The 8,925-nt window shown below is 48.4% G+C and overlaps 1 protein-coding gene and 1 non-coding gene across 2 annotated transcripts; both read right to left on the bottom strand.

Moving 5' to 3' along the window:
• Window positions 1-1,713: 1,713 nt before the first annotated feature.
• On the bottom strand, window positions 1,714-8,924 carry RPL3 (ribosomal protein L3). Its single transcript, XM_032688835.1, has 10 exons — window positions 8,802-8,924; window positions 7,619-7,811; window positions 6,862-7,030; window positions 5,841-5,976; window positions 4,433-4,619; window positions 3,908-4,068; window positions 3,629-3,730; window positions 3,042-3,137; window positions 2,479-2,598; window positions 1,714-1,824 (listed from the first exon to the last, which is right to left on the bottom strand). Exons 1-10 carry the CDS (start codon window positions 8,802-8,804, stop codon window positions 1,780-1,782), a joined length of 1,212 nt encoding a protein of 403 aa, XP_032544726.1. The 5' UTR covers window positions 8,805-8,924; the 3' UTR covers window positions 1,714-1,779.
• On the bottom strand, window positions 4,223-4,315 carry LOC116787785. Its single transcript, XR_004357451.1, has one exon. It is a non-coding gene; the product is annotated as a small nucleolar RNA U83B (small nucleolar RNA).
• Window position 8,925: the final 1 nt, after the last annotated feature.

Genomic DNA, 8,925 nt, shown 5'->3' with positions numbered 1-8,925 from the left:
CACCTCCTGACGCTGGATGTCCCCAGGATTCCAGGAAACCGCTTTTGTGGGTTTTCTTCCCCCATCCGGTGTTTTATCAGTCAGCAACAATCACTTCAAGAATAAACAAACTCAAGTCTGGCACTAGAGTCCAAGACAAAGCAACTCCTCCTTCCAGACATGCCGAGCATCTTCAACAAGGACTTTTCTTCAGGACTGCTTCCATCTACTTAGATGCCTATTTGACTAAAAATTCCCTCCTTTGCCATTGTCACTTCAAAATACAATCAGCACCTCCCCAGTCTCCCTAGAGCTCCCATCACAAGGTGTCGTTTGGTAACATTCGGTGCTTTTACAGATTTTCATCACAGTAGTGCATAGTTTGTCATGGATGCTCACCCCCCAACACATCCATTTATCCTGATAATCCCAATTCCCTTGGATGCATCCAACTGGTGTGATAGAAGAAACAGTGGCAGACAGGGTTGGCTCAGGGGCATGCTGTTCCTAGCACATACCAGCTTTAAAAACTTGAAAAGCCCACCTAAGGCTCACTAACAGGTGGGGAGAGACCTCATTCCTCAGAGCTGCCCATAAATCTGCAGCCTCAGGATGGAGAGAGGTTGGGAATTCCACTTTTCTGCATCAGGGAAATACTAATTCAAGGTTATTCTTTATGTACCAGCTGATTTGAGATTTGTGAGAGGGAAAAAAAAAATTAGCAGGTGAGACCTCTTATTTCACATGGCTGAAATCAGCCAGCAGGTTCATGTGTTAAATGAGGCTGACAGAAAGACAGCCAGCTTGAGCAGTCACCCAGTCTGGTTTCTAGGGAAACAAAGCAAATGTTTTTCCTCCTTCTTGCCACCTTTTAACTCTTAGAAGGCTCTCATGCATCTCCACAGGAAATAAATCTCTACATCCCACCTTTCTGCACTTCAGTGAAGAGCAAATAGCACAAATCCAGGTCTGTTTCCGCATCGCACTACACTTGGGTGGGAAGGTCTGGAGTCACTGCCTCAACTGTGGCCACATCTCCAAATATGGTCAGTGAAGGATAAACCAAACCATCTATTATTTTGAGTCAGGCAATAACACTAGTGGCACTCACTGCTCTCCCTCCTTCTCAGAGGGTGGGATACAGAAGTCATCCTCCTCCCCCATCCAGGCAGGCCTGCTTCCTGTCACCATTCAGCAGGTAAAGGATATGGATTCAGGAATAGCCAGCTGCTGAGAATTTCCCATTTGTCACAGTACGTGCTGCCTTTTGCTGCTCTCAGGAACAGCAAAAAACTGCATCTGCAAAACCTGCAGGTTACAACCCCTGTCATACAGACACTGGAAGGTTTCCATGGCAACAAGGGCCAGCCACCTAACTAAAGTACAGTGGTTTCAACTGATTGGAGCAGTTTATTTAAGAACCCACTTGACATGAAGCTCTCCAGCCATCCAGTAGAGGATTAACATGTGGGGTAACACCTCAGTAAGTGCAACCACATTTAGGGCTCCTGCTGCTTTACAACTTCACACGACCAGAGAAGCCTTGCTCTGCCTCAAAATATTTGCTCTCCAAAACCAGCAATAGCAGCTTCATTCTTTTTAGAGGAACCCTGTTACAAGGTGGATATTCATGAACTTGAGCTTTATTTTCTTCTTTGGTTTGGTTGGTCCCACAGTTAGAACCTGCAGTGAGTACCAGACTTGACACAGCAATGTATAAACAAAGAGCCAAAGTTAATCTGTTTAAAATATTTATTTTTTGGTCTGAGAGCACACAGGCCACAGGACCATTCGACCCAATTAAGCCGTCTCCTCTTTTGCAATACGATCCTTCTTGAGTGGTCCCTGAAAAAAACCAAACAAAAAACCATGAAAACCAAACTATGTAAACAGCAGTCTGCACCGAAGACATCACATCCCAATCACAATGACGTAATTTCTCTTCCTCTCGCTGCAAAGAAATCAAGGCAAATTAAAAAAAAAAGCCCTCCATGTTGCAACCCACTGGAAAACCCTAAGCCCCGTCCCCATGGGCAGAGGTTTCAGCCGCACTGCACCGATCAGATGACTTTGGATGCGCCAGAGCAGCGACGCTGGTGCCACCTGGTGGGGAAGCTCCTGCGCAGGCCCGAGCACAGCACTGCTCCAACCTGACAAGGGCCCCACTCTCAGCTGCTTTCTCCAGCAAGTGACAAACTGGGAATGCCAACCACTGCGAGCAACATCCTCCTGAGCTGCTCTTACAGGAACTGGAGCACTGCTTGTTCCACGCTTTGCCACTGAACAACTTGTGCCCAAACATGGCAACGCCCCTCAGACACCAAGTACTGTCATAGGGGAGGTGAGACCCCAGGCCAGCTACAGCTACGACCAAGTTGACAGGAGGCCTCTTGTTTCACAGAAATTTTGGCCATGTGACAGCCCAAAGGTCAAGCTGTCAGCTGCCATTAGACACAATATGGTGATATACAACAGAAAGGTACCAGGAAGTGCCCTTACCATGAAAGCCTTCTTCTCCTCAGCTGTCTGGAAACGGCCATGACCAAATTTGGAGGTTGTGTCAATAAACTTCAAGTCAATCTTCTCCAGGGCCCGGCGTTTGGTCTGCACAAGCAGGGACTACAAAGAGAGATGCCTGGTGAGTATGCAGCAGCATCCTTTCAGACTGCCAGTACTCTCGGCTACTTCTTGTCACCTCTATGTCTAACGCCTCCTCAGTCACTCTGACCTCAGACTTCAGCTGTGACATTGTGCAAGGAGTACTTGACAATTACCTATCCTATCCTGCACCCTTGGCCTCTGAGGCTGGTCAGCTTGCAGTAGGTGAGCCCCAGTCAGGCTGCCAGTGTCCTTATGGTCCTTAAGAACCCTGGTCTGAATTAACCAGGGAAAGGACCTCATGCCACTCCCGAGGTCATTACTATGAGGTGGGTTTGTGCACATGGGGCTTTTCTTTCCAGCAGGCTGTATGATTCCCAACAGCTGCAAACATGCCTGCACCAGAGGCAGTACAGCTCACTTAAGCTGCTCCAGCCCCCATGACAGCAGGAAGCACTACTCACCTTGCGCAGGGTTAGGACCCTCTTCTTGGTCCCCACAACACAGCCCTTCACCATGATGAAATCATTGGTTACTTCACCGTAGTGGACAAAGCCTCCCTGAGCAAGGAGAGAACAGTTAGTGCCCATACAAAACAGGACCAGCGGTCACATCTGTCTACAGTTTGATGTTCTTGTCCCATTTCTGGACCTCAGCCATTCCCACATTTACTGAAATCCTGTTTCCAGTACTGCCTTTCTCTAGTCAAATTTATTGATACAGCAATTTATTTGCTGCTGTAAGACTTTTGTTAAGAACAGCAGAAGAAGCTGACAAAACAGCAAAAGCTGCTCTCCTTGCTGAGTTAATTCCTTTTAAATTTACAAGTACAATTCCTAGGTTTGTAACATTTCTGTACTACTGCCACATAAATTCAATTTGCAAGTTATGCAAGTCAATACTGAGACTGACTAAGCAACACCACCTCCCACAGCAGAGTTTTCTCTCGAGAGCTCTTCATTCAGTTATTTTGCAATTTATACCAGGCCCATTTGCCCCCTAGGATTGCAGCTCATAAGAAGACTCTCAGTGCAGAGCTGCAGCAACTCACCAGAGGGTTAATGCTCTTGTCAGACAAGTCATAATCAGTTGATGCATTGTTTTTGATCAGCTTTCCATCCTTGATTTGGTAACCTTGGCCAATCTTGTAGATCTAAAAACGAACAAGAATCTTACGGTTAGTCAACACAACAGACTGTGGTTACTGTCCCCAGGATGACATTCTAACAGAGCAAAACATGCAAAGCAAATCTCTCCACTCTGTTCACTGTCACGGAGCAAGTCACATCAGCCAGCTCTCGTTTCCTCCCAGCAGCTCAGAGACACAAACCTTCTTGTTGATTTCGGTGCGATGGTGGTAGCCCTTCTGCCCAGCCCGGGCCACGGAGAAGGCCACCCGTGCCGGGTGCCAGGCGCCGATGCAGGCCACTTTGCGCAGGCCCCTGTGAGTCTTGCGCGGCAGCTTCTTGGTGTGCCAGCGGCTGGTCACGCCTGCAACGAACCAAAGCAGTGTTGTCAAGCTGTCACCAAACCAGAGTTTAAGCCACCTTTCAAGCTGCAGTCCCCAGGTAACCAAAGGGAAGCCCAGACCCAGCTTCCCAGGACTTAATTTCCTGGTGAAGCTCCCCTCTGGCTGTCCCTGGGTTGTGTTCTCAGAAGGAAGGCAGCATGGAATGACTCCTCACAGATGTCAGGCGCTGTGCCCAGCGCTCATTCCATGGTCTCATCATTGAACTGTGACAGCAATATGGATCTACCTCCCCAGCCCTTGGCATACATGCTTGTGAAAACTCAAGGCTAGGATTTTATTAAAAACTGTATCCTATCACAAAGAGAAGAACTTCCATGTGTTTACCTTTATATCCCTTGCCCTTGGTGACTCCAATGACATCTATCATCTCATCCTGGCCAAAGACCGTTGACACAGGCACCTGCTGTTCCAGCTTCTCCCGGGCCCAATCCACTTTCTCTGCAACAGTGCCACCATTCACTTGGATCTCCATCAGGTGAGACTTCTTCTGTCTCAGGGGAAGCAAACGCATCTAGAAAACAGAAAGCATGAAATTCAGCTCCCACTCTTCCAAGATGGACCTTATATTAATAAGTCAAGTATCCTTCTAGTCCTAGCCTAATCAGTTTTTCTTACTATGTATATCCTTTTCCAATACAGAAAACTTCAACAAGACCCTACATCATGGAGAAAGGCTGTGATTGAAATGACAGTTCACTGCATCTGAAAGTTATATGCCACCCATAGGACCAGAGAGTTCTCTAACCCTGCAACCACCAACCAAACTCCACCAAGGAAGGACAGGAGACAACAAGAGACAGATTGTTTTAAACTGAAAGAGGATAGATTTAGGCTGGATCCAAGACGGAATTTTTTTATTATGAGGGTGGTAAGTCAGTGGCACAGGTTGCCCAGAGAAGCTGTGGATGCACCTTCTCTTAAAGTGTTCAGTCATCTCTGACAGTGCCCTGAGCAACCTGTCCTAGTGGAAGGTGTCCCTGCCCATGGCGAGCAGGTTGGAACAAGGTGATCTGTAAGTTCCCTTGCAACCCAAACCATTCTGTGATAAAGTTTGCCACACCAAAGGCCACTTTAGGTCAGGTCACATTTACAGTTACTTCCACTATATTTAGCACAGAGGGACTGGTGAGAGTATCAACAGCAGCTACAATACTACATTTGCTGTTTAATACAGAGAACTAATTCTAGTACAATCAGCCATGCCACAACTAGACATCTTTATTGCACTTACAGCAAAAGACTTAACTGCATCTCCCAAGAAAGCCTGGCAGAGTACTGACAGCTGGAGAGACACTACCACACCACTCAGCAGTACATCTCCTCCAGCTGAGCAAGAGGAGCCACCAAGTGTCTCTGAGTGCTTGCAGTTTAGACAGATTGCAGCCTGAAACAATGCTGCACACACAAACTCCAGAGTTTAGTGTTCAGCCCGGTTTTATCTGTAGGTGGAATTAACAAAGTCTGGGTCTACATGGCATCAGGAAAGGACTGAGCCCAAGAAGTTCCTACTACAGTTCAGTTTCTTTTGGACACTCCTTCCGAAGACTGCCAGCGGTTGCCCTCAAGGCTGCTCAAGCATCCTCTGAGCAGAGCTCTGTACAGAATGAATTTGTGTTGCGCTGAACAGTCAGCATCAGGCTGCAGGGGAAGGCAGAAATCTCCCTAGAGATGGATCAAATTTCATTCCTGCTCTCAGCTGTTTCCAGCATACTTCAGTCCTGAACGCACTTACCTGAGTGTGAGCCATGACTCTAATAACCTGGCAGTACTTCTTCATGCTATTGAAATCTTTCTCCAACTGCTTTTTGCCCTCCTCATCTTGCCATTTCTTGCAGTATTTGGTGAAGGCCTTCTTCTTGGACTTGTGCCTTCAGGAGCAGAGCAGAGACAAGGTTTGGCTAAGCCCTTCATCAATCCCCAGGCAACTGGGGATGAGCGGAAGGAGCTGCCACCTTAGCTGGTTTTGGCTCATTGCCAGCTTCTAATGACTTTTCCACCGGCAAGAGGAGCCTGGAGCTCATCAGACAGTGGCAAAATTGCCAAAGCTGAGCGGAGCCGCCATGAATTCCAAAGCAGATTAACATTCAGAGTACAGGACAAAAGACTGTAGAGAGATGTCGAACAATAACAGAAAAAAACCAGACCTTTAAAGCAATTGTGAGGTGACTGCCATCTGCTTCAAAATACCACAATTTCCCCCCCTTGTGTGCCCGACAGCAAGGTCATTACTGAAACACCCTTGAGATCTTTATTGCTCAACTCTGACGTCTTTTCAGGCTGCCAAGTTCATAAACAGGCTGTGAGCTCTAGACACCCTGGAGCCGCACTCAGGCAAATGCACATACTTCTAATCACAACAACAGTGCCTGGAACAGCAATCAGAAGTAACACTTGTCTTCCCCTTTCCTGAGAAAACAGGGCTACAGTCAGGACTCGACACTCAACAACAAGCGCCAGAGGCGATTTCCTTATGTCCGCCCGTCGAAGTATCATCACGTGTAGCCTGTTAAGGACATCTCAGGCAAAAACCAGAACTGCCACCCCCATGCTAAGAAGGGCACGCACATCATGCTGTCACCCTCACTGAGAAATCCCTATAGTCTATCGCATCATTAGGCCAGTTCATCAAGGCCAAACACTAATTGCTGAAAAGCCTCCTCAAAAAGCTGTACAAGCATCATCTGCAACCCAGCAGAAAAATTAAAAAGCACGGTACGAGATGACAGCGACAAGCCAAGGCCCTGCTCTCTTACCAGTTCTTGTAGAAGCGACGCTTACACTCATCGCTGATGTGCTCAGCGAAGATGGTCTTGAAGCTACGGAGACCACGGGGAGTCTGCACGTACCCCACGATGCCCACAATGACCATGGGAGGGGTCTCTATTATAGTGACTGCCTCCACCACCTCCTTCTTGTTCACCTCTGAAGGAAGACAGAAATTCAGCACAATTAACATCAGCATCAGCTACTAAACATCACCTGCTCTTTTTCACTCCCAGGCCCTTCATGTGAAAGGTTAAATGGTTCAAGTTCTCTTCACAGAGACGATACAGGTAAAGTAACCAACTCTAAATGGTAATTTAATGCCTTGCAAAAATTAGGCACTAGCTCAGTAGAAAGGACAGCAAGTCCCAACAGGCAAAATGGATGGAAGTGAGTAACTGAACCACATTCAGGACTGGACAATCAGCAAAAAAATGCCAAAGGCACTTGACTGATGTCCCTCTATCAAGAAGAGCCATCCTAAGGAGCCTGTTATCCTACAGCTAAACCAAACCCGATCACTGTGCAGCTCAGGAACGGAACCATTAACCACAGGCTGCCAGACATGGAAGTCTTGTTGCTGGAACAGCACTCGCATGGAAGTAGGAGGGGCTTAGGTGCTTCATACGCCACCCGCTCGAGGGCACGGAAGCCAGGGCTAAAATCCAGAGCTGCTACTGAACAGGCCACCTGTCACCATCCATTAACACACGCTCCTCCTCCATTAGGAGGAGCACTGATACGTACTGGACCCAGGCCTGTCGACTTCCCGGACGATGTGGGTCATGCCAGCCTTGTACCCCAGGAAGGCAGTGAGGTGGACAGGCTTGCTGGGATCATCCTTGGGGAAGCTCTTGACTTTGCCCCTGTGCCTGCTGCTGCGCTTGCGGGGCAGGAACCCCAGGGAGCCGTGCCGTGGAGCCGAGAACTTGCGGTGAGACTGCGGAGAGAAAACAAACACTTAGTGCTTGTTACAGGGATTCACTTACACCCACTCAGGGGTCAATTCTCTCCTCGCCTGAAAACACAAATATCATGTACACACCAGACAACTTGCATTCTAGAAATTCTTCTCACTATCAGCTGTGTGGCTCCTGAATTCCATTATGTTATAAGAATGTAATCCTCATGCCCCAGCTATGTCCTTCCTACATTTAACACCCCTTTCCTTACAAGCCTATTTTAAGTCCCACTGTAACTGAGGAACCACAGAAGCTGCAGTTTGGCCACAGCAAGCCACCATAATTTTAGTCCACCCCACAAATTTACAAAACAGAGCACAAAAAACTTCACAACATTTTTCAGCTAATCAGTATAAAAGTAGGTAATCAGTATAAAAGCAGATGTTACAGAAGCAATTCCAGTTTCAAAAACTTCAGTAAAACAGCATTTTAACATCCTCCTTGAGTCTGTCATTTTGGATGGAAGTGCAGTATTTTTTCCCTTGAACCCCACCCCTGCAGCCTCTCTCTGCAACCCGAACGCCATGTAAGGCCTGGGTTTTATCTGGAGAACTCTCAGCCCCCAAAAGAAATTATGCATTCAAGCTCACATCCACATTTAAAGTAAATACTGCACCTCTAACCAAGGAGCTAATAAAAAGTATGTCTTAATTTAAAAAAATACTCCACACGCGTTACGCCAAGCGAAGTTTACAGCATCAAAACGATATTACTGTGGGAGCTCTCCAGAGAACCACCACCACCCCTTCCCAGCAAAAGAGGCACCAAACACCCCCCCGGCCTCCCGCGCCCCCCTGGCCTCCCTCCCCGCGGCAGCGTCTCGCCCGCGCCCCAAAATAAGCCCCGGAGGGCGTCGCGCAGGGCCCAGATGCGGCAGCGGCGGGGCCGTGCGGCGGGCGAGGCCGGGCTGGCGGTGATGCCGAGGGATGGAGTGGGACAGCGCAGCCGTATCGAGCCCTCTCACCCACCATCTTGTCCCCGCGCCCGCCGGAAGGGCCGCTCCACCCACGCGCCGCCTTTATAAGCGCCCCGCTCCAGATCTCGCGAGAGGGTGGGCGGTGCGCGCGCACTGCTACGGGCGGCGAGCGGGGC

The sequence above is a fragment of the Chiroxiphia lanceolata genome, chromosome 5 (genome assembly GCF_009829145.1).
Source record: "Chiroxiphia lanceolata isolate bChiLan1 chromosome 5, bChiLan1.pri, whole genome shotgun sequence".
NCBI classification, from domain to species: domain Eukaryota; kingdom Metazoa; phylum Chordata; class Aves; order Passeriformes; family Pipridae; genus Chiroxiphia; species Chiroxiphia lanceolata.
Note: the sequence above shows the minus strand (reverse complement) of the source record. Positions and strands in the feature narration are given on the sequence as shown.

Coding starts and splice junctions, on each gene's coding strand:
- RPL3 (XM_032688835.1), bottom strand. Junction 4,620..5,840: donor GAGTCATGGCTCACACTCAG/GTAAGTGCGTTC, acceptor TCTGTTTTCTAG/ATGCGTTTGCTTCCCCTGAG. Junction 1,825..2,478: donor AGGAGAAGAAGGCTTTCATG/GTAAGGGCACTT, acceptor GGTTTTTTTCAG/GGACCACTCAAGAAGGATCG.